The 25,698-nt window shown below is 44.7% G+C and overlaps 1 protein-coding gene across 1 annotated transcript; it reads right to left on the reverse strand.

The window, feature by feature from the left end:
• Positions 1–7,046: 7,046 nt before the first annotated feature.
• On the reverse strand, positions 7,047–25,639 carry WBP11 (WW domain binding protein 11). The gene is made up of 12 exons (XM_084631840.1): positions 25,508–25,639; positions 22,706–22,826; positions 22,052–22,083; positions 20,154–20,247; positions 19,431–19,627; positions 17,046–17,179; positions 16,022–16,221; positions 14,357–14,548; positions 13,566–13,667; positions 12,486–12,797; positions 9,029–9,211; positions 7,047–8,187 (listed from the first exon to the last, which is right to left on the reverse strand). The coding sequence occupies exons 2-12, from the start codon at positions 22,767–22,769 to the stop codon at positions 7,769–7,771; spliced, it is 1,929 nt and encodes a 642-aa protein (XP_084487966.1). The 5' UTR covers positions 22,770–22,826; positions 25,508–25,639; the 3' UTR covers positions 7,047–7,768.
• Between the last annotated feature and the right edge of the window lie 59 nt (positions 25,640–25,698).

The following is a 25,698-nucleotide window of genomic DNA, read 5'->3' on the forward strand; positions in this document are numbered from 1 at the left end:
TTCTCCTGTATGTTACACATTACACATGAGAATATGTTAATGGATTGTTTTTTGAGAAGTCATTATAAAATAGTTGAAATTATCACATTACCAATACAACTTGTACATATATTTAAACTCACAGATAGCACTGATGCAAACAAAAGAATTGTTAATAATTGACCCCTGGTGTGATGAGATGAGATATGAAAGAACATGTCTGAGGAACTGGAGGTGATTTTTAAGATACTTACTTTTAGTGTACATGAACTGTTAATGTGAAAATATTTTCAAGGAATGTAACAATAGTGAGACTAATATCTTCCTGTTAGCCTCAAAGAAAAATTGAAACAGCATGTACTTGTACTGAATGTGCTTACTAATGGACTTTGAGTGGACTTTGTGTGATTTGAGTCTGGCTAAACTACTTCATAGAATGTGGACATGAAACAGTAGCATGTTACATGAGTGCGAAGGTGTTATCAACATTGGGCACAGCAAAGCAGGTGATACATTGTGTAAGAGTGCGACAGTAATATGAAAGTGTGTGTGTGTATATATATATATAAATATATATATATAAAATGAGCAATAAGTCATGGCAATCATTAAGTAAATAGAGATAGAAAGGATGTGTATCTCCATTCAGAAACTGTAGAAAGAAGAAAAAAATAGGGGCTGGGGGAAGAAAAGCTCATTTACACAGTCCACTAATGTACTCTCTAAAAATTTCAGAAACTTCATCAAACGATTAACGAGCAACTCCCCATCTGATTGGAAGAGTAAAATTGTTCAGCATAGTAGACAAAGTGATGGCCACAACTGTGGACCACTCATCTTAAAGGTTTTGAATACCAGATTGCCATTATCATCTGTTATTTATGTGTAACTATCAGGAGTGGAAGTAAATGCTGCCGATTACTGGTGCGCACTGTGCCAGCATCCTTGCCAAGGTGTGTAGGGTGGGGTCTTGGGCCGAAGGTGCCAGGCTGAGGGGCCAGATTCCCCCAGCCAGCCCTTCCTGACAGCTGCTGCTGCGGTGGCAAGGAACCCCAGGCCCTTTTAAATCGTCGGCCCCCAGGGCGACTGCCCCTTTTGCTCCTCCACTGTTGGTGGCTCTGGTATCATCCAGCAGCGCTGCCGGACCCTATGGCAGGGCCGCAGATGCGGGGAGAGATAAAGGGGGCAGCGACCTGAAAGCATAAAGCACTGCCACAGCAGCATTGTACGGTTAGCCAGGTACAAGCTGGAACCGGTGGCCGGTTCTTACCCGCATGCTGGCCCGGCCCACTTTCACCTCTGCTAATTATGATCTTTTTTTCTAAATAGAAGTGGTGTTAGTTTGCAGAAACGTATTTGCAGCAGAAAGACATCCGTTCAGTAGAAACATCACAAGAAGCTAATACTGCGTTTAGAAGACAAATAGCAATTGTTCTAATGAAGGAGTCGGGTAATAACTTTCTCCCATGTACTATAGACTCGTTAGGCACGTGTGAAGATAACCGGAAAAGCGGAATTATGTTACATAACAGACCGTTATCTTAATACCCCTAAAGTGGGGTATCTCAAGGGTTTGGTTCTGTAATAGTGACTATTCATCATTAATATCTTTAAGTACCAAAAAATTAGAATGGGGTGAATGGTTGCTATTGCTAGACCAGTTAAATAAAATTGGATACTTTTATATCCAGATGCAGTAAAGTAAAACTTTGAGAAAATACGACTCACGAAAAAGAAAAAAATATGTTCAAACCAGTGACTGCATTTAAATATTGAGAGTAATTAATAACTCAGGATCTGCATTTAGAGTGTTGGTCGTAACATAATCAGCATTTCATTGCACTATATTGATTTTTCAGAAAGCGTGGAGGACTACTGCATATACTGCAACCTTGTCAGTTGTGAAAAGAAAAGTGGAGGATTGCACAATGGTAAGAAACATAGAATTGTATCAGAAACACATGCCATAACCTGCTTCGGAATCAGGATTCTTGTGAAAATTCCACAACAGGAAACATTTCCATCATGGTGATAGGCCAGTGGTGAGCAAACTGCGGTCCACGGGCCACATCTGGCTGGCAGGACCATCCTGCACGGCCCTTGAGCTCCCAGCCGTGGAGACCCCTCCTTTTCTGTCGTCCCCTCCCCCCCCCCGCCCCGCAGCCTCAGCTCACCATGCCACCAGTGCTCTAGACAGCAGGACTGTGCGGTGGCATGGCTGGCTCCAGCCATGAAACGTTGCTGCCAGTCCTGGTGCTCTGAGTGGCATGAAAAGGGGGTGGGGAGCAGGGGTGGTTGAATAAGGGGCAGAGGGTCCTGGTGGGCAGACAGGGAGCAGCAGGGGGCGGTTGGATAGGCGTGGGAGTCCTGGGGGGCGTCAGGGGGTGGGGTGTGGATAGGGGTCAGAGCAGTCAGGGGACAGGGAGCAGGGGGGGTTGGATGAGAGGTCGGGTTCCCAGGGGGCGGTTAGGGGACAAGGAGCAGGGGAGGTTGGATAGGTCGGAGTTCTGAGGGGGGCAGTCAGGGCGTGGGAAGTGGGAGGGGTTGGATTGGGGGCAGGGCCCAGGCTGTTTGTGGAGGCACAGCCTTCCCTACCCATCCCTCCATACGGTTTCAGAACCCCAATGTGGCCCTCATGCCAAAAAGTTTGCCCACCCCTGTGATAGGCATATCTTAGGTAATGCTTACATGTGGAAGGAATAGCATGAGTGAATGGAAAGTATGTGTAACATCATAACTTCTGTGATTTCATTTTCTCAGTTGTTACTTATCAAACATCCAGTGTGATTCTTGCAAGAGGTGGGCACCTATGCCCTGCATTCCAGAAAGAACCAATCATGAAATCCTCACTGATGAGAAGAAAGAATACAAGTGCAAAAAAAGTGCATAGTTCAATTTTTTATCAGAAAAATGACATGATGTGTAAATAGTTGTTGTTAAAAACATCTTTGAACAAAAAGCTATTTATTTATATACCAGGTTATAATAAAGTTTTTAAAATTTGAAAAATACTTCCCTGTATTTGTGTCCATGTGTATACAGATGCAAATTATACAGGCAGCAAGAAGGGAGGGAATTGTGAGTGTTTTCGACCACAAAACCCCATCCCTCCAAATTTACCACCTCTGGACCAGTGACCGGTGGCTCCCAGCACCTTCCGCCCACCGATCAGCGCCTCCCCATCCTTCCCAGCACCTCCTGATCAGCTGTTTTGTGGCGTGCAGGAGGCTCTCAGAGGGAGGGGGAGGAACAAGGGCATGGCAGGCTCAGGGGAGCACTCCTAAGCAGTGAGCACACCCTGGCCCACTGGAAAGTTGGCACCTGCAGCTCCAGCCCCGGAGTGGGTGCCTATACAGGGAGCCGCATGTGGCTCCGGAGCCACAGGTTAGCCATCCCTGGTCTGTAACCTGAGAAAGGATCCCAGACTTGTAGGCGGGAGGGGGGCTTGGATGACTTACACCGGGAAGCAGCATAGATGTTGATTAGTACACTTCAGGTGTGAGTTTTCTTTACTGGTCATAAAAAGTAGGGTAGAAAAAGACAATACATTGTCACTGAGGCTTTAACCAAGTACAGAGCAGCAGAGCAAACTTGCCTGTTTGTAGACTCTATAGTTAGAGTAGAAGAATGAGAACAGGATTTTCAAGAGTGACTAGTACTTTTGGGTGTCCAACTCAAGTCACCCTAATGGGGGGGGGGTGATTTTAAGGAAATGTATTTGAGTATCAGCCTTCCAAAAAGCCCAGTTAAACCATCTCAAGATGGGTACCCATTAATTTGGGAATCGGTATTTATTCCCTAAAATCTTGGTCTGGGTGTGTTAGTCTACAAATTTAAAGCATGCTTAGTGAGATCTGTTCCTTTTGAGTGATTGTGCAGAAGCAGCTGTTGGAGAAGAGGAGCTTATCAAATTGAAATTTTATACTAAATTATAAATATTCAGTGTTTGGCATGTTAATGTTCACCTTCTGAAGGTTTTGGGTTTTTTTAAATAATTGTAATGAACCTTTATAATGATATAGGAATAACCACCTTGCAAATGACCATGTGAATTGAAACACTGAGTCTTAATTCAGTGTCCCAGACAAAAACTAAGATGTAGTTAAGTTTGAAAATGTTGTCTATTAAAAACATTATATACACATATATATATATATATATATATATACACACACACACACACCAGCTGGAAAGCTCAAGGGGATAAGTAGTAGCCCTTTGAACCTGACCCCCCCCTCCCCCCACCAGTGTCAGTTTATGGCCTACCTGGAAAAAAATTGGGAGGAATATTTAAAATAGAAAACTTGCCTTATAGTGATATTTAGTTAACGAAGAGAAGCTTAAAGGATGACTTGAACTCCTCCATAGCCCTTCCCAAGCCTGTTGGAAAAAGAAGAAAGGTTGGTGTCAGGGTAGCAGTTGACCCTAAAACTTTGCCAAAGTCATCCATAAAATGAGTCCTGTGAGCCAACTCCATATAGATGGGATGAAGGCGAGGAGAAGGAGAAAGGATGATTTGATTACAATCTATAGGTACCTACATGGTGAACAAATACTCAGTAATGGACTCTTCAGCCTAGCAGAGAAAGGTATAACAATCCAATGGCTAGAAGTTGAAATTAGACAAATTCAAACTGGAATGACAAAATTTTAACAGTGAAAGTAATTGACCCTTGGAACAATTTACCAAGGGTCATGGTGTATTCACCATCACTGAATTTTTAAATCCAGATTAGATTTTTTTCTAGAGGATCTGCTTTGGGAATTAGGAGGTCAGACTAGATGATCATAACGGTCTCTTCTGGCCTATCAACTATGTCATAGTTAACACCTCATACTAGAAAGTCACGGAAGTCAGAATTAAATCCCAATCTCAATTCTGCCCAGATCTCTATTCAATCTCCCACTACTGACTTAAAAAACATAGAGCTGTCAGATGAAATTTAATTTTCTCCAACTAAGGAATAGATTATAAGACTAAGTACAGATTTTAGTTTTATGATTAGCTCATAACCTTTCTACCTATACCAGAGAGAGGGAGTCTGTCTACAGATGAGGAAAATGTAAGCACAAGTTAAAGGCAAATTCTCATAACCTTAGGATCAGAGCTCAAAAAGCCTCAGTAGAGGACACATGACAGTTGTGTGCTAGTGTCTTATAGCTTGTGCAGCATAGAACATAGAGAATGGACAAATAGGAATTTTTCCACATCTTCTCTTCGTATTACTTGAGTATTGCCCTGAGGAAAGAGGAACAGGCAGTAAGCAGCAAAAGGCACAAGTAGGTAGCCCTCCTAAGCATATACACTAGCTCCCCTTTCCCTCAGTGGGTATATGAGATATACTGGTATCTCTAGCAGATACTTAGAAGGAGGAATCTCCAACCTATTGCTAAAGTGCAGCTGTCTGAATAATATCAGGAAGATGAGTGGGTTTAGGACAGTGCAATGTCCAACCCACATTAAAAGGATGGATAAGGTGAACTGGATAACAATGGAACGGTATACTGTCTTTGGACCAAAGGTTGTGGTTGATTCTCTATCACTGGAAATTTTTAAATCAAGATTGGACTTTTAGGGGGAAAAAAACCTATAAAATATGCACACTGCAGTTCAACCACAGGTACTGGATTTGAAATAGGATTTAATTCAGGGAAGTCTAATGGTCTGTGTTATGCAGGTCACCTTAGATCACTGATACTCAAACCTGTGTTTCAAGAGCCAAATTAATGATCCATCATTACCCAAAAGAGTCACAGTAGTGTGAATTCATTGTTTCATTCACTATTTTTTATATATATTATTCTCACAGTGAAATGACTGACCAAGTATTATTTTATCAACTACAATTAATAACATAGTAAGAACATCCTGATTAATAATTACATCACACTGTGTTTTAATATCATGTGCTGCAAAGAGCAACAGGAGACACATTAAAGAGCCACTTGCAGCTCATGAGCCTCAGTCTGAGGATCACTGCCCTAGACTATCACAGCTGGTCTTCTGGCCTTAAAATCAATGAAATGCTGTGGAGTTTAGACCCCATTTGGTACAGGAAGAAAAGGAGTACTTGTGGCACCGTAGAGACTAACAAATGTATTTGAGTATAAGCTTTCGTGAGCTACAGCTCACTTCATCCGATGAAGTGAGCTGTAGCTCACAAAAGCTTATGTTCAAATAAATTTGTTAGTCTCTAAGGTGCCACAAGTCCTTTTCTTTTTGCGAATACAGACTAACACGGCTATTCTGAAACCTGTCATTTGGTACAGAGACGTTAAGGTACTGGTATCTCTTGAACACAAGCAAGTGGACTAGAGGAGCAGGAGGCTTGTGTCCATATGGTGGGAATGTAATGATACATCTGGTTAGTATGTAGATGTATGCTGGTGGTAGTCTGTAGTTCATAATGGAAAAGGAGATGGAGGACTATGGTGAATGGAACTAACAGGGTTTTATAGCCTATAGGTGGAAGGAGAGTTGGCTTATGAAGAAAGGTTAAATTTAGAATCTCAATTTGTTAAAAAGTGAGGAAACCCTAATGTTTAACATTTTTAGTGCAATATTCTCAATTTTTACATAAATTTAACAGAATTTTTGCCTAGAAGTTTCCTTGTCAGTGAAAGTATTATTCATACTCTTAAATCTGTAAGTTGTTTCTACTTCTAACTTGATATGCTTTCTCATGAGTCTAAGGGACATCCAATGTAATCAAGTATTTTAGGCTTGATGCAAGTTGAAGCTTTGCCAGCATAAACAGAGAAGCTTGTTAACTGTTGCGAACTCCACATTTTAGGTCTCAAAATAACATGTTCCACCCGCAAAGGTTGATTATAAATTACAAGTGAGGGTTATAAATGATACAGCGAAGTACAGGTGTTGACAGATACAGTTTCAGTATGTTTGCTCACAACTTCATAAAGCATTTTTTTAAAAGATAGTACTTAATTCAAAATCTAGCCAGGTGCTTCTTCCATGAAGTTCAGTGCAATAATCCCTCCCCAGGAGCTATGCACAGCCTTTCCCCTAACTGCATTAATACAGATACTAGATCACAAGACGACAAGTGTTTTAGTACATCAAACATTTATTGTTTTCATGAGACACACTGAAGTCTTCCCTGTCAGCAGGAAGCCAATAAGTTGACTCTGGAGGGGACAGGGTGCAAAACTCCCATTAAGTATATGCAGTAAAATACCTTTTTGATAACCCCCTTGCAGGAAGTGATCAATCAATCTCACTGCAACTAAAAACACAGTATTACAAAATATTTACAAAAGACAACCAAAATGGAACATAAAAACTTAATGACCAGGTGTGTGTATGAAATGTTGCCAACTTATTTCCAGTACCTCAGGAGTTTATTCTAGCACCCTACCCAAAGCATTCAGAGGGTGAAAAGGTTCCAGTGGGAGTGCCAGACACACTTGTCTTTCAGTACCAGTGTCCCGCAAAACAGAAGACCGGCCCAAGAAAGATTCCATCATAGTGTCATTTCTGGATTTTAGCCTCCTCCCACAAAGAGGACAGAAGTGGCAATTCTGGCTCTGAAAGGAAGGCCCCCACCAGAACCTGACTGCAATGGTCTCTATTCTGAGCCTGTTGGTAAGTTAACCTGCGGGTAGGTGGAATATTCTATCACGCAACCCCTCTCCCCACACACACACTGAAGATGGGGCAGGGGGGTGGTCTCCTTCAGTAACTGGGTCTATTACAGGAAATACACCTCCCCACCATACAGTAGTCTGATTTGAGCTCAGCAGGTAGGAGGTTGACCGGGATGAGGATACGTCACAGTAGCCCCTCCATTTCCTTCATGAAGGCTTCATACACATCATCCTTAGTCTGCACAGAGACAGGGGCAGAGGAGCCAACCTTAGGGGTTGCTTTGGTTAATTGGAGAGCAGGCTCATCATCGTGTTTTCTCTGGGAGACAGCAGAAGCCCCCTTATTCTCACGTCGCACTCGCAGGGCAGTGGGCACAAAGCGGGTGATCTCTGCTTTGGGGTTGGTAATTTGGGGCTTGGCACTGATTGTGGCTGTGGCTTTCTTCTCAATGGTAGCTCCACTGGTGTCATCCGCCTTGGGGCGCTGGATCAGACTGGGTGGGGCACTCAGCACCCCTGGGTTTGGAATGGGAGCCGGCGGGAAAAGCCCTGGTGGAGGCACCAGAGGTGGACGCAACATGCCTGGACGAGGAGGAGGGATACCTGTGGACGGAGGGACAGAAAGTTTGAGCAAGCGGAAACAGCACTTGGAAACAATCCAAAGAAAGCTCGTAAGTTGGAGGCAGGTCCCCCGAGTTAGAAGGTAATCTTACAGAAGGTAATCTTACAAATTGTTTTCAAGCCCCTCAGCATCAGATTGTTCTCCATCAGGAAGAATGTTTAGGAAATTCTAGACAGGCACTGTGGCTTTGTATGGAGGTTAAGGCCCCTGTGTATTCCCCTCCCTTGAATTGCTATATATATCCAGTGCTAGAGCACAATGGACAACCTCCCATCATGTGTATAAGAATTTCAGAACTATCAGCAGCATGTGACCAGTGGGGCGTAAATAGTCCCTGCTTCAGGAGTGGACAGCTGCAGGGACTGTCCTTTTGTTCTGTGTTTGTACATAGCCTAGCATAATGCGGTCCTGGTCTATGACTGGGGCTCCTAGGCCCCAAGAAAATACAGATAATAATGTGAATTCTAACAGGGACATCAACACAAGAGGCAATCTGGAACAGATCTGTGATATAGTACAATGAAAACAAATTCTGACATAACGGGAATTCAGACCTCCAGGTACAAGAACAGCAGGGACTTAGTCGTTGTCGTTAAACGGAAAGTAACAACTCCAAGGGACCTGCAATGGAGGGGAACAGGTTACGCCACCCAGTGCCGTGCTTGTAGTAATGTAGCCTGAATGTAGGCACATAAGTAGCATGGGATTGTCTGAGGCCAGGGTACTGGGGAAGAATGTTTCCCCATACCGCATGTACTAACTCAAGCACCAGTGGGAAAGTTTAAAATGAAATACATATAATAAGGAAGCAGAAAAATGTACCTGGTGGTGCTGGAGGTGGCAAACGAGGTGGGGGTCCACGTGGGGGTGGGCCGGGTGGCAGACCTGGAGGTGGGCCTGGTGGAGGACCGGGGGGCCGACCAGGAGGAGGTCCAGGTGGCAAGAGTCGTGGTAAAGGCCCACGCAGACCTGGCAATCCTGGAGGTCTCAGGAATGGAGGAGCCCCTGAAAATATACACACAAAACAAAGGCAACTTAACTCATGGGCGGAAAAACATTGCATCATGTAATATCAAACAGCACCTGATTAAGGGGAGCGGTCTCCAATATCAGCCAACCCTCTACATAACTGATCTTCTCGTCTTATGGTTTCTTAACCCCTTATACAAAGGCTATGCCTATACTATGTGTACAGATATTGACGCTTGCTCTCATTGAGCTAGTGAAAGCATAAACAGTAGTGTAGCCATGGTAGCGTAAGTAGCAGAGGAATGGCTGAGCACATATCTACCAGTTTCAGGCAGGTTTGTACTCAGCACAGCTCCTTCCTGCCTCCACTGCCACTACCTACGTTATCACAGCTACACTGCTATTTTCCACGAGCTCGATGAGCACTAACACTAATACGTATTCATGAGCAGGAGAGTCACACCCCTAACTCGTAGTGTAGGCACAGACAACGTGGTGTCTTGGCTGTTCAAGCCAAGTCACTTCTCTCTCTTCTCACCACAGTCGTCCCTGGAGAGGCTCCAGTGCTGAGCTGTATTCCCAAGAACACAACATGCTGAAGTGATCTTTCCAATGCGCAGGTATTTGAAAGAATCACTTTGAGAAGCTGGTCCCTGAACTAGAGTCATCAGAGATTTCCCGTTTGAAAAATGTGTCAAGATTACGTTAACGCCTATAATCCTGTCAAAATGACATTACCAGATTTTACCAATGTTTTATCCAGTCTGGTAGTGCCTCTTTGGCAATTGTGAAAGCCAGTTACTTGTGGGGATTTTATGCTTTCTTCTTGATGTAACTGACTGCGCAATATATTAGGATGGAGGGTATTTACTTCCTGATCCCAAGTGGTCAGCTTTTGTCTTGAAGCATAAGAACTAAACCTGGCAGCCTCACGGATCTTAAGGACTGTCACTGAAGAGATCATTGCTCATATAAAATAAATCACTTTTTGGAAATTTAATGAGTTAATATACTGCAGTATCAAATTCCACAGTTGCATAAAAAGTGTCCTTTCCTCTATTGTGGCAACATCACAGCTTGGCAAAAGGGGAAATCCTATTTCTCCTGTACAGATATTGTTTACAGAGACATTCAAGTGATCCATATCACACCACATTCCCAAGACTATTCTAGTACCCCACTTCCTTTTCATGAGGAATCTGCAGCCCTACCCAGTAGCTGTCTGCGAGACTCTCTCCCCACCATGTGCTGCAGTGACATTTGAGAGAACAGCGAATGAGTCAACAATGCCTAAATTTAAAAAACTGAAGATAACGACTTCAACGTAAGACCTTTCACTCTGGAATCTGCTTCCCCCACTGTCCTGGTAGAGTCAGACTTTGTTGATTTCATGGAAACAGTAAAAGTGGAGGGCTGTTGTGGGTTTGGGGTTTTTTTGTTTTAGGGAGGGTGAGAAGAGCAACACTGAAGGACATGCCTTATATTTACTTATTAACATCATGTTTGTTATTCATTGTATGTGTGCACAGGAATAGCACTGGGCTCATGTTATATACTGTTCTAGATATACTAACTCTATCAAAGCCAATATTCTATTTAACGAAATTAGATGGCTAGAGAACAGGTTACAGAGATTTTAATTTTTAGGCTAATTTCTGCAATCCAGTTCAGACAGAATCATAGAATATCAGGGTTGGAAGGGACCTCAGGAGGTCATCTAGTCCAACCCCCTGCTCAAAGCAGGACCAATCCCCAACTAAATCATCCCAGCCAGGGCTTTGTCAAGCCTGACCTCAAAAACTTCTAAGGAAGGAGATTCCACCACCTCCCTAGGTAACGCATTCCTGTGTTTCACCACCCTCCTAGTGAAAAAGTTTTTCCTAATATCCAACCTAAACCTCCCCCACTGCAACTTGAGACCATTACCCCTTGTCCTGTCCTCTTCTACCACTGAGAATAGTCTAGAACCATCCTCTCTGGAACCACCTCTCAGGTAGTTGAAAGCAGCTATCAAATCCCCCCTCATTCTTCTCTTCTGCAGACTAAACAATCCCAGTTCCCTCAGCCTCTCCTCATAAGTCATGTGTTCCAGACCCCTAATCATTTTTGTTGCCCTTCGCTGGACTCTCTCCAATTTATCCACATCCTTCTTGAAGTGTGGGGCCCAAAACTGGACACAGTACTCCAGATGAGGCCTCACCAATGTCGAATAGAGGGGGACGATCACGTCCCTCGATCTGCTCGCTATGCCCCTACTTATACATCCCAAAATGCCACTGGCCTTCTTGGCAACAAGGGCACACTGCTGACTCATATCCAGCTTCTCGTCCACTGTCACCCCTAGGTCCTTTTCCACAGAACTGCTGCCTAGCCATTCGGTCCCTAGTCTGTAGCGGTGCATTGGGTTCTTCCGTCCTAAGTGCAGGACGCTGCACTTATCCTTATTGAACCTCATCAGATTTTTTTTGGCCAAATCCTCCAATTTGTCTAGGTCCCTCTGTATCCTAACCCTGCCCTCCAGCATATCTACCACTCCTCCTAGTTTAGTATCAGCCGCAAATTTGCTGAGAGTGCAATCCACACCATCCTCCAGATCATTTATGAAGATATTGAACAAAACCGGCCCCAGGACCGACCTCGGGGGCACTCCACTTGACACCGGCTGCCAACTAGACATGGAGCCATTGATCACTATCCGTTGAGCCCGACAATCTAGCCAACTTTCTACCCACCTTATAGTGCATTCATCCAGCCCATACTTCTTTAACTTGCTGACAAGAATACTGTGGGAGACCGTGTCAAAAGCTTTGCTAAAGTCAAGAAACAATACATCCACTACTTTCCCTTCATCCACAGAACCAGTAATCTCATCACAGAAGGCGATTAGATTAGTCAGGCATGACCTTCCCTTGGTGAATCCATGCTGACTGTTCCTGATCACTTTCCTCTCATGATAGGTAGTGACCAAATCATTCCTCACTGATCTATGTGAAATAAGTCGCTGTCTCCCTCCAGTTGCAAGTAAAATAGGTGCTTACATTGCAAAACCAACATCGGAACAGGCACTAATTGGCCATCTGGCTTACTACTACTGAATAAGAATGGTATCAAATTTCCTTCACATAAGTATGTTTCCCTCTCCAGGTAAGGGTTGAAACACATTCAAAGGACAGTTTAAGGGAAGCCTGCACTGCCACTATAGCTGGTCAGAGAATAACAAGCCAACTCTTGGTCTGCAGGATTGGGATTGGAACCTAACGCCTTTCAGCAGCTGCAAGTTAATTTAAACAAAAATACGCTAAGTGTTCACCTGGTGGAGGACCAGGAGGAAGACCAGTAGGTGGTCCTGGAGGCCTCAGGGGAGGGGCAGGAGGTGGTCCCAGAGGGGGAGGCCCAGTCATGGGCGGTGCCTGTAGCTGAGTTGGAGGAACAGGCTGTGGTGGTGGTTGCTGCTGTTGCTGTGGCTGAGAGGGTGTAGTAGATGATGACCCCGTCTCTGGACGAGACTCCTCCTTGCGTTGCTGCTGTGGTGCCTCTTCAGATTCAGAATCATCTTCATCCTCTTCTTCCTCCTCTTCCGAATATTCCTCCACTTCTCGCCCCTCCTCGGGGATTTCCTGACCTGAAGATACAGAAAAGACAAGATACATTTATAAATACGCACCAGAGAAAAACTTGAGATGGAGGATCATCTCCTCCCCCACAAAAAGGCGATGGGGAGGAGGGAAGAAACTGGCCTCATTTAGCTACTATATAAAATAGGTAACAGGAACACAGTACAGCTCTCGCTGGCAGCACTACCATGGAGCACAGAAGGCTGTGCCATAACAACCCCATATTTTCAGGGGTTAACAATTCCTTTTGAGCTGAAATTTCTCTTGCATAACTTCACACAGCTAGTGTTTGGGGATTTTTAGGGGGAAACCCATGGAAAATTGGTTTAGCCCTTTGAATTATACAAAAGTAAAAAAAACGTTCACATTTTTTTAAAAAAGGTGATTTTATATGAGCAGACAAGTGAAACAGCTGACACAAGTGCAGTTCTTAATGAGGAAGGAAAAACGAGCTCAAGTCTGGAGAAAGACATCTTATTGTAGATGAAGTTATGAGGTTACCTTTATACATCTGAAGCAGCATCTTTTATGGGCATCTTAATCCTGAAAGGCTTTAGAATATTGAGAACATAGTAAAGTTGCCTCAAGAGATATATTACTTAAACAGCAACTCAGTTTTAAGTTCTCCTCACCTCCTTACTCCCCTTAAAAACAAATATTAATGTTTCATTAGTCTAAGTTATCTTCATTAAGGTTGAGAAATGAAGCAAGCAAAAACATTTTTTTTTAAAAAAGCTAAATATTTTGTTTACTAGCTAGGGAATTTATGTTCTCACCTGCCATTCGCAACATCATAGCCTGAAGTGGAGTCAGTTCCTTCATGTTCTTTTTCTTTTTCCGTGACTTCCCAGGCATGTCGGCAAACCGCACACTAAGCCCTGCAGAGATAAGCACAGGGAAAAGGGAGAGATCAAATATATACAAGAAAAGTTATTTGATGTGGATAGCAAATTAAATATCTTGTGACTCTTTTCAAAATGGTAACATAACATCGGTGTTATTTGCCTTATTACATTCTGCTAACCTAAAATTACCATCAGTTTCAAATAAACAGTGTTCCTGACTTCCACTCAAATAGTTGAATGGATGGTTGATGCTCTTCTACAGTGAGTGAAGTAGACTGTCTTTGATAAGCCTGAAATTCAGTTATGTATCTTGTACAGTTCTTTTGAAAAGTCTCAAGTCATTAAAGTGTGGTTCTACTCTGACATGGAACTAAAAATTGTATTGTGAAGTTCCTTGTTTCTGACTGAATGCTCCAGGTCAAGTGTGTATATATTCTAACAAAGCAGATAAATTTGAATACTAATGTTGCAACCTCAGCCTGGAATCTCAAATTCCAGCTGGGTGCTTTCTGACTCATTTATCAGCAGTAATAAAAATTCTGTAATAGGAACTTAGGTAATAATTTAGTTAGTTGAGCCAGAACAGAATTCAGTTTGCTCTCCTTTCAGCCTCATAACTACAGAGCAAACAGAAATAAGAGCGTCACTTTTCAGACTATGATGTAGTCCTATTTTCTGTCACTTTTCAGACAATAATGAAGTGGAGTTCCCACCACACAAACCTGATTTCTTGTCTTCACCCTCCCTTTCATTTTCATTGTCACGATGCAGGAATTCATCGCCTTCGCTGTCTGCATCTGATCTGTCACTATCACTGTCATCACTACTGTCATCATGCCTGTCTTGATCCATGTCCTCAGGATACCCTTCATCTTCACTGGTACTGGAGGCATCATCATCGTGCCCTCGCTGACCTGAGAAGAAGAGCAGAATATCAGGAAGCAAAGCACACCAGCATGGAAGAATGAGAATATATGTCATCTTAGGTTTATTTCTATAGTTACAGAACTCATTCCAAACTCCATTCCAGTGAGGAACAGAAATACATTGTCTAGCATTTATCCTTTCAGATCCCCCTCCAAGTGGACAGTTAACTAGTTCTATTTCTGATAGAACACAGTAATTTCATTTCGCTATCTAGGAATGGGGAGAGGGGAACAAAAGGAGGGTAAAATAAACTCTAGGATGGAGATCTTATCTGAGGTTGTTTTGTTACTAGTCCAATCAGCTATCACCATTGCTTTTTTTTTTTGGCTACTGAACAATATCTGCACTCTAAAATTCACCAGTTCATTTCTATTTATCCATTTCTACCTTTCTGAATTTCTCTGGTCACTCTACTTTGTGCCTTTTCTAGTCCCCCAAGTCCTAATGTTATGTCTACATAGCACTCCATTATGTGCATAAGCTGATAAACTTAGTTTCACTATGCAATATATGGAGGTCCAGTAGGAATTAAATGAAATTGGACGGTCTAATTAGTTTAACTTCTGGTGCTACTAATCCTACAGGTGCTAATGAGAAACACTTTGGGTGGGAATGAAAGAACATGCACAACTTTTCTGAATGATGCTAGCTGGGGAGATTTTAAAATGCGGGATCCCACAATCTTGCAGCCATCCATCCTGGGGGCAGATTTCTCTCCCACTCAACAATGCACTAGTGTAAAACCCAGTATTTGAAAGTTATAACTTGAAGCTTTGACATTTGATAAGGAAATGTAACTGATGTTAAATTAACTGACATTAAATTATGCAGCATACCAGCACCTCCCAAGAGGTTTAGGAGCATAATCATTTAAATGAAGGATGCTATCTCCAAAACTCAAAGGGCACGCATCTGAGACATGAGACTTTTGCTCTCAAAAGTCTAAACTGGAAAATTCTCTCCCCCCCAGTAGGATAGTTTTTCAGATGGTTTTGTCCAATCACATGATGGCGTTTTCTATCATTTCCCTTAGGAAATTATTCTCTAGTGTATGAGATTTAACTATTAGTAGCAAAGGCTTATTGATATCCAGTCTCATTTCCCCCCTTTATTCAATTTCATTCCATTCCACTTAACTATAACCATCTAGACAGGTTCTTCACCTCAGAGGATTCAACACCCTTCAAACACTTGCAAATTTATCTTACCTTAGTTATCATTTGGCCAAGCTTTGTAGTTATTTCAATCTTTCATACAGTAAGAACATTCTCTGTGAACCTACAGAAACCAGTCTCAGATAATACAAGCCTGCACATTCCTCCCAGTTAAGTCACAATGGCAATGCCAGTGCACACCACATTCACCGTAGCACTATCAGTGGAAGATCAGACAGAAGTCAAGGTAAATCTCCAGTACAGGGATAACATGAGGACTGGGACAAAGGAGGAGCAGCTTTTTACCTATGTCAGGACTGTAAGAAATCTCTTCCTCTCGCCTCCAAGGGGCCATCTCTAAAGTGAAGCCCACTTTACGGCCATACATCTGTAGGACTTGGGGTGGGGGAGGCCCTGGAGGAGGTCCAGGGGGCTTCCGACCTGGGGGTAACCGTGGAACGCCAAGTCCAGGAGGTGGAAGTACAGAAATGGGCCGGACTGGAGGGCTGGATATTAAAAAAAAAAGTGTAAAGGAGATAAACACAAAAATCTGTCCCAGTTCCTCACAATCACCTTCACAGCAACCATTTAGACAATGATCCAGCTGTTCCTGTCCTAAGTGCTATGAAAATACATTAGAAATTTACAAAAACAGAGTAAGGCATGGTCCTTGCCCAACGAATTTATGAACTGACTCAAAAAAAGAGGTCACCAATTAAATGTGGGAGGGTTTGGAGACACTGCTGATGGATATTAGAGTTAAGAAAGCTTTATGGAAGAAATAGGCTTAAAGGAAGACAGAAGGAGAAGAGTAAGGACAAGTGGGAACTGATGCAAACATAGGGGGCAAAATGAAGACACCATGAAGCTGACAAATAAAAGGATGCTAAGTAATCAGTAAGAGGAAAGGGAGAGCAGGAGGACATGAGAGACACAGGCCAGATTAAGAGGTGAAATAGAAACTTGAATTTAACACAGCAGCAGACAAGAAGCCTATGAAAGTATTTACGACCAAAAGGGGTATTGCAGTGAGAACAGTGGGAAGAGAGAACTCTAGCAATGGAGCTTAAGGTGGACTAATGTGCAAAAGTAGATATGCAGGAAGACCAGACACACTTATCAGAGTCAATATGAGAGACGACCAAGGCATAAAGAAGGGTTTTAACAGCAAAAACAGAGGGGAAATACATACAGAACGAAGGATTCATCACTCCCTCAGAACTTCCAATTCCCCTCTCCCAAACATCACTTCTATCAACAACCCTCTATACCCACCTGCAACGCATGGGTGTTCAGCATTTATTACCCCTCCATGACACTTCCCTCTTACCCATAGGCTGATGTTTTCTTGAGGATAGAAGGTGGTTGAGCCCCAGGTAGGGGGATATCCTGTATAAGGATGTTGGAGGGGGCATGAGGCATGTCTGGCAGGGGTATACTCTCCACCTCAACGTGTTGTGCATTCTGCAAGAAATACAAACAACAAACAGGTTAATCTCTTAGGAGGCAGAGGGAAGAGGATCACGTGCACACTCCTCACTTTATAGACTATAGAGGGTAAGGAGTCAGTTCCTTCCCTCATAAAAATGGTTATTTACAAGGGTGCCTGTCCAACTGGTTTGTAGGTCACTCTTTGTGTTAGACCCCGAATGAACATTTGGAGAAACAGATCACGAGCATAAGATATTAAGGCCTCTTTGGTCAAAGGTAACACACAGAGCTCAGCTAGCGGAAAACATTTCCCCATTCAAATAATCAAAACCTGATCAAGCTTATATTCCTCTTAAGATACTTAGCCCTGGTCTACACCACAGTTATCTCGACATAAGGCAGTTTATGTCGACCTATGTCAGTGTAGACACTGCCACCTTCCTCCCTCCAATGTTAAGTGCCCTCCTACATAGACATAACCCCACCTCCAGGAAAAGCATAAGCCTTTAACAGAAGCAGTTAGTACAACACCCCTTGTAGACCGGGGTGGGCAAACTTTTTGGCCTGTGGGCCACATCGCGGTTGCAAAACTGTGTGAAGGGCCAGATAGGGAAGGCTGTGCCTCCCCAAACAGCCTGGCCCCCGCCCCCTCCCAATTCCTACCCCCAACCCATCCTACCCCCCCACCCCGCTCCCTGTCCCCTGACCAGCCCTCCCCAGGACCCCCAAGCCTAACCACCCCCTCCAGGACCCCACCCCCTGCTCCCTGTCCCCTGACAGGTCCCCCGGGACTCCAACACCTATCCAACCGCCCCTGTTCCCCGTCCCCTGACCGTCCCCACTCCCCCCCCCCCCCGAACCTCCTCCCCATCCAACCGCTCCCTGTCCCGACTGCACCCTGGGACCCTCTGCCCCTTATACAACCCCAATGCTCCCCGCCCCCTTATGCCGCTCAGAGCAGCAGGAGCTTGCAGACCCGCTGGAGCCAGCCATACCACTGCCCTTACCAGCAGGAGCAGCAGGCCAGAGTGCTGACAGCGTGGCGAACTGAGGCTGCAGGGGAGGGGGGACAGCAGGAGAGGGGCCGGGGGCTAGCCTCCCCGACTGGGAGCTCAGGAGCCGAGCAGGACGGTCCTGAGGGCCGGATGTGGCCCGCAGGCCATTGTTTGCCCTCCTCTGTTGTAGACACTGTCTTACTTACATCAGCTGTTGGCTGTCTTTCTTGTCAATGTCTGGCTCTGTGCTGGAGCCACGAAATTGACAAGATTGTCCTCCCTACTTCCAGTCAGGCTACCCCCTGGGTCCAGGCTCCCCAGGCTCCCAGCTGGGCTGCTCCCCAGGCTCCCAGCTGGGCTGCTCCCCAGGCTCCCAGCTGGGCTGCTCCCCAGGCTCCCAGCTGGGCTGCTCCCCAGGCTCCCAGCTGGGCTGCTCCCCAGGCTCCCAGCTGGGCTGCTCCAGGAGTCCTGACTCCATGGTCAGAGTCCAGGCAGCTGCCCTGCTTCCAGCAGGGAGCTGATAGCCGAGAGCCAGGGATAGCCAGGCTCCCAGCAGGGAACAGAGAACTATTTTGGGGGGGAAGGGGGGGGGTGGAGCTGGTGGGGAGCCTGTGGGGCAGCCAGGCACCCAGTGGGGAGCTGCAAATGGAGCTCAGAGCCCGACTCTCAGCTCCCCATACTGCATTAGGTTGGTGGAAGCGGTCCTGGCGAGGATGCACACCACTGACTGAAGGAGGGTAGTGTGGGTATGAAACACCACTGTAATTACTGTGGTGGCTATAAGTCAACCTAATATAGGTCAACTTAAGTTTTTAGTGTAGACATGCCCTTAGTTCCCAAACAAAGATATACTGTAGGCAAGAACACCATGTCCTTCCAGAGTATCTGGGAAGCATTCATTATAGGAAGGATTTATAGTTGACTGGGACAGAGCTTAGGGACTCAGATACTACAGCAGAAACACTTATAAATAAATGCTGAGAGACACAAATTACATGCATACAAACTTAAGAGGGTTTTTAAACAAAATTAGCTTCACTCATGTTCCAAAAGACATATCTCACAAGCCAGGGTATGCAAGATAGTTAGGGCTTCCATTGTAAAACCATTCCAAAACCATCCTTCCCTGTAAATATAGCACATCACAGGGATGCTGAGGACATATTGATGATTCATCATGTCCCGGCTAAAGTACTATGCCTGAGGAGGCAGCCATGGTGCACGGTATGCAGCTTGCTGAAAATACTCAACGTGGCAGGGACTGAGGACCAAGTATGCAACAATGTTACCTTGACAGCATCGAAGTATTGGCTGAGCTGCGATCTCTTCTGCTCATACTCCACTTCCAGCTTGCGCAGTTCTTTGTAGATGTCAGGATTCTCCTTCTCGTAGAGCCGCAGAATTCGCTCAAAGGTCTCACGCAGCTTCTTACGCTTGTCCTTCAGCACCTTCTCATTAAGTTGTGGCTGCTGTACTGGGTTAAACTCTGATCCGGGAGAGTAGGACCAAGGCAACAAACAATTCCAAAAAGGAAATTATAGGGGAGACTTGCAACAGAAGCCATGATTACCCAACTGCATAAACTGCACACATGTTCAATATAGCAACCTCTGGTGACAATGACAGTGACTATCTGAATCAGCTTTCCATCAGGTCTCCAGAGCCTTAAAGGGGTTGTCTCCTTTATCACAGCAATTAGAGACAATATGTCTATCCTTCTGTCTTCCAAAGGAACGTCTAGCCATCCAAAATTCTCCAATATCCAATTACCTTGAAAAAGTTCATCATCTATTCCCGTTCCAAGAACCATTTACCCACTTTCCTTCTCCAATCCTTCTAACAAGCAAAAGCCAGTATTTGGTAAAGTTTCTACAGTTACAACCCACATAGTCCCTCCATTAACCCCTAAACCCATCTTGTCCCATCTCTCAATTCTCACCTCCCATCTTATCAGATCCTTCCATCTCTCCTCTCACTCTAAATGCAAGTCCCTCCAGATGGTACCCACTCACCCATCTCATCCAATTTTTCCATGTCCCGAATGATCTGTTTGGGATCTTTCATCTTAAGTACAGCTGCTCGTACCATCATCCGCTGCTTCTTGTTCTGAGAAGGTCAGAGAATAAAGAATTAGGAATAGTGCTGTTGTTCTAGGATAAACAGGGGAACAGATATAATCTATGGTATCACACATTTCTCTTTGTAGTTCAGGTTTCTGGGACTTCTAAATGTGTTCAAAGAATTCCCCCAGGAAAGAGAAATAAATTCATCCGTTCTTTTCAAAGTGCTTTACAAACGTTAATCACTCCACACCACCCTATAAGGTCCATTTTAAAAGTGAGTTAAGCAGTGGCTCTGAATCTTTCCAGACTACTGTACCCCTTTCAGGAATCTGATGTGTCTTACATACCCCCAAGTTCCCTCACTTAAAAACTACTTGCTTAGAAAATCAGACATAAAAATACAAGTGTCACAGCACATTATTACTGAAAAATTGCTGACTTTCCCATTTTTACCATATAATTATAAAATAAATCAACTGGAATCTAAATATTGTACTTACATTTCACTGCAATATAAACAAGTCATTGTCTGTTATGAAATTTTAGTTTGTACTGACTTTGCTAGTGCTTTTTATGTAGCCTGTTGTAAAACTAAGCAAATATCTAGATGAGTTGATGTACCCCCGGAAGACCTCTGTGTACCCCTAAGGGTACGCATACCCTTGGATGAGAACCATTGAATCACAGAATATCAGGGCTGGAAGGGACCTCAGGAGGTCATCTAGTCCAACCCCCTGCTCAAAGGAGGACCAATCCCCAACTAAATCATCCCAGCCAGGGCTTTGTCAAGCCTGACCTTAAAAACCTCAAAGGAAGGAGATTCCACCACCTCCCTAGGTAACGCATTCCAGTGCTTCACCACCCTACTAATGAAAAAGTTTTTCCTAATATTCAACTTAAACTTCCCTCACTGCAACTTGAGACCATTACTCCTTGTTTTGTCATCTGGTACCAAGAACAGTCTAGCTCCATCCTCTTTGGAACCCACTTTCACGTAGCTGAAAGCAGCTATCAAATCCCCCCTCATTCGTCTCTTCTGCAGACTAAATAATCCCAGTTCCCTCAGCCTCTCCTCATAAGTCATGCACTCCAGCCCCCTAAAAATTTTTGTTGCCCTCCACAGGACTCTCTCAAATTTTTCCCCATCCTTCTTGTAGCGTGGGGCCCAAAACTGGATACAGTACTCCAGATGAGGCCTCACTAAGGCCGAATAGAGGGGAATGATCACGTCCCTCGATCTGCTGGCAATGCTCCTACTTATACAGCCCCAAAATGCCATTAGCCTTCTTGGCATCAACGGCACACTGTTTACTTATATCCAGCTTCTCGTCCACTGTAACCCCTAGGTCCTTTTCTGCAGAACTGCTGCCTAGCCACTCAGTTCCTAGTCTTTTAACAGTGCATGGGATTCTTCCGTCCTAAGTGCAGGACCCTGCACTTTTCCTTATTGAACCTCATCAGATTTCTTTTGGCCCAATCCTCTAATTTGTCTGGGTCCCTCTCTATCCTATCCCTACTCTCCAACATATCTACCACTCCTCCCAGTTTAGTGCCATCTGTAAACTTGCTGAGGGTACAATCCACACCATCTTCCAGATAACTAATGAACGTATTAAACAAAACCGGCCCCAGGACCAACCCTTGGGGCACTCCACTTGATCCCGGTTGAAACATTCCTTTAAATTAATTGGTCAGACAACATTTTCCACAGAAAGAAAGTGACTCCTGAGGAGCCAACCATAAAGTCTGGATTCTACCTATTGTCTCAAGCCCATAACAGTTGGGAATGTGATGCATATTAGAATGGTGTTAGCCAGGTGTTCTTAAGGATGGTAATAGCGTCTTACCTTCTTCAGCTCCCTCTTCCGGGCCTCCTTTCCTGCAGAGGAGAGAAATGACTACTGGAGTCCTGTTTCTTAACAGCTTGTGATCAAAAAGCCAAATTTTATCCACCCCCACTTTTACAGTCTTGGATATTCGATTAGAAACAATCATATTTCATACCCATTACAGAAGAAAGACGACAACAGATGGCCATACTGGCAACCCCACTCCTCCAAAAGCAGAGATATTTCTATACACACCCACCTAATCGATGTAACAAGTTCGGGACTAAGCAGTCTTTTTGAAACAAGACCGTATGAATTTAATGCTCACTAAATGATTAACACCTTAGAAACTGAAATATTCTATGTACAGAATAGAAACAACATTTTTTTAAAAAAAATCTACATTTTTGACAAACTTAAAACATTGCTAATAATAACCAGCTGAAGTACTTGATAGTGTGAGTTGATCTTTTTGCTTGTTTCGAGATGCTTATCTGACCATCAGAATCTTAGTAATTACATTAATACAGGAGGAATAGATATGTGTAGTCGTTTCCTCCTCTAACTACACAATGCTTGTGGAATCTGACCTGACTCCCAACCAGCTTTCATTCCATCTTTATCTCAGATGAATTAACCATGCTTACAACAAGAAATTTAGTGGATACTTACGGGCCTGGTCTGTAGGGTTCATGAACTTCCCACTCTTGGTGGAGGATGTTGATCTCCGCCCCATTTTGACCAATTTTTTTTTATTGCTTCTTTAAACCAGGGGGAAAAAAAAAAAAGACACCTGAAAAAGAAAAAGCCACATCACACACCATATGTAGTAGTCTGCATACTCCAATTCCTTCTCTTCCCCCCGCATTAGTGCTTGTTTTCCCAGAAACTCAAATGTCTATTGCCTCCCTAAATCCCAGCTCTCAAGAATGTACAGAATGCCACTGCAAACTCAGGCAAACATACAAAGATGCACAAACACACCATTTTGTCAGCAAATGACTACTGCATCTCATTCATTTCAATAAGCAAATGAAAAGTATAATGTATTTACTAGGGTTTTGCACACTTTGTTGCTTCTGTAATCAGAGTAGAGCCCTGCAACTCAACCTAAGCCCAACACAACTACAAGTGTCAGGCCCAGGTCGGGTGTGAAAACAGCCAGACCCTCCTGGGCTCATGTCTGCTCTGCAATGGGGTCAGCACAGCAGCGGCTGCATGCTCTGCTCCTGGTGGCCACCACCATCTCGCTGCACTGTGTGAACTGCAAAGTGAGCATGCTGAACAGTCCAAGTGCCTGTCATTCTGCAGCTCACACACTGCAGCAGGATGGCCCACAGCTGCTGCAGCTCCAACAGCATGGGCAGGAGGAGAACAGCAGGGCTGATTCAGGTTTGGGGACGAATGTCAGGGTTGGGTTGGAAAATTACTCAATCCTCTAGGGCTTGGTCAGCTGGGTTCAGGCAGTAGGCCTGAGCAGACTTGTAGGGCAGAGCTCATTGCAAACACCATGGGCTCCTTGCATTCCTCCCTCTCCCCTTGCACCAACTCCTTGTATGCCATCATCTCATCCCTTTCTATTTCAGGGACTCCCTGAAACACTCCCAACCTCATGACAGGATCTCCAAGTGCCGTCCAATCCTCCCACTGCAGGGTTCTCGATTCTCCCCCTCACCAGGGGTTCAGTGTGATCTCCCATTTCACCCCCATTCCAGGAGTTCTGTGTCCCACGTTCCCCCTTCCCTCATAACAGGGTTCCCCCTTCTTTGCACAGTTCTTCTCCACTGGCCTACATGCCACGGCTCTGTGTCCCCCTACTCTCCCCCCTTTATTACTGCTCTTCTTCTTGTCTGGGAGATAAATCACTCAGGATGTCAACATCAAATTCTACTGGGAGGATGGACAGAGAAGAGATGGCATATTGTTATGTTGCAAGGTGTTAGCTTCATCGATGAGTTATTTAATCTGTAAACAACTACAGAGGTACCTGAAGCTGTGGGCAGCTCTGCTAAATCAATGGCAGAATCTCTGCATGTCCCCTTTCCCCTTCCTCAAAATCAATAGTGTTCTTCTGCCCACTGATATCTAGAACATTCTTTGAAATTTTAGAATTGATCCGATGTTCAAAAGTTAGTGTGTTCCATTAAACAACTATCCAAATGGAAACATGACATCCAGTTGAATCTAAGGCTGCACAAGCTCTATCGTCCTGCTGCAGCCTACCACGTATACCTCTCTGTACACTCTTTCCATACATCCCGTACTAATCACTTCTCTATCACAAGGATACAAGTTTATCATCTGCTCTCCTTTACGTGAAGAGTCTCAAAAATGTGCATTGTTGAACATCTGGATTTAGAATTTTTCTTCATAAATTGTGTCTCTAGTACAAAGTGTGAAGATCTGTCATCATACTAACCTTTCCTCTTTTTATGCAAGTGCTCTAATTTGATTATCTGGAGCTATAAAGTTTGGATATGAAGACATGCTAGCTTGTGTCTAATGAAACTTCAAATCATCTGCCATATAATGATAATTATAATCAAATGATTGCCCTTAAGGTACTGAGCAGTGCACTAATGTGGCATTAGGTGCCCTGAGTATGTGAGCAGATTGGACCCTTACTGAAGAGCTACGAATGATTGCATTCAATATACTGGTTAATTCAGCATTTGTAAAATGCTTTTATCTGTACTGTCTGGCTATAAAGCGCCATAACAGCCATGCTTACAACTAAAGCAGTCTAGATTGTGTGTTCACTGATAAAATAAGCCATCTCTTATGGACAGTTAAGGCAACACGAGTTTGATTTCTCAGACCATTCTTTCTCTAGCCAGGAACGCTACAGGGCAGGGAATTAACAGATTTATATCTCTCACATAAGGGTCCCAAACTCTGCATTTCTCAGGTATGTAATAGTGAGATCGCCTCCCCCACCATCCCGCTTCGAAAACCCTGAGGACACCAGACGCTCGGGCCATTAACTTGTTGGTAGCCGTAACCCCACCTTGTCTCGATACAGGACAGCTGGGTACGAGCCCCTTCCCTGTACAGACTCCAGGCCTACAAGGCATAAGGTCCGAGCCAACAGTGAGCATGAGACACAGATGCGGCTGGGAACAAGCCCTTGCTCTGCTGACCACAACCGGCTTCATGCCGCTACCTGCCCCCACCCCTAGCTACCCGGCTCCCACCGCCTGAAAACTTCCCCGGCATTGCGGCTCCTTCCCCCAGAGCCGCCAGCCTGGGCCGGGCCTGTGTGCGCCTGGGGGCTGGCAGAACCCCACCTCCTACAGCTCCGCGATAACCCCCCCTCCCCCTCTCTCCCCCGCGGCCCGGCAAGTCCCTGGGCTGCTCCTCTCCCCCGAGAGGGGGAGGGGGAGAAAGACGAGGGCAGAGAAGCAGCCCAGGGACCCGCAGGAGCACCGCCAGCGAGCGGTCGGTCGGTCTCCCGCCCTACTCTGCTCCTCTCACCCCTCTGAAGGGCGGGAGCCGAGCTCCTCTGCCTCGCTGCGGGGCGGTGGTTTCTACGCTGTACCCCCAGCTCCTCGCCTCTTCAGCATCGCCGCCATCTTGAATGGTCGCGGGCGGGACTCGCGCGCCACTTCCGCCCCGGAACCACCGGTTGGGCGCGAGAGTCTTAGAGGTGCCGGAAATCGGCCGCC

This window comes from Lepidochelys olivacea, assembly GCF_965140295.1.
Source record: "Lepidochelys olivacea isolate rLepOli2 genome assembly, chromosome: 1".
Taxonomy (NCBI): Eukaryota; Metazoa; Chordata; order Testudines; family Cheloniidae; genus Lepidochelys; species Lepidochelys olivacea.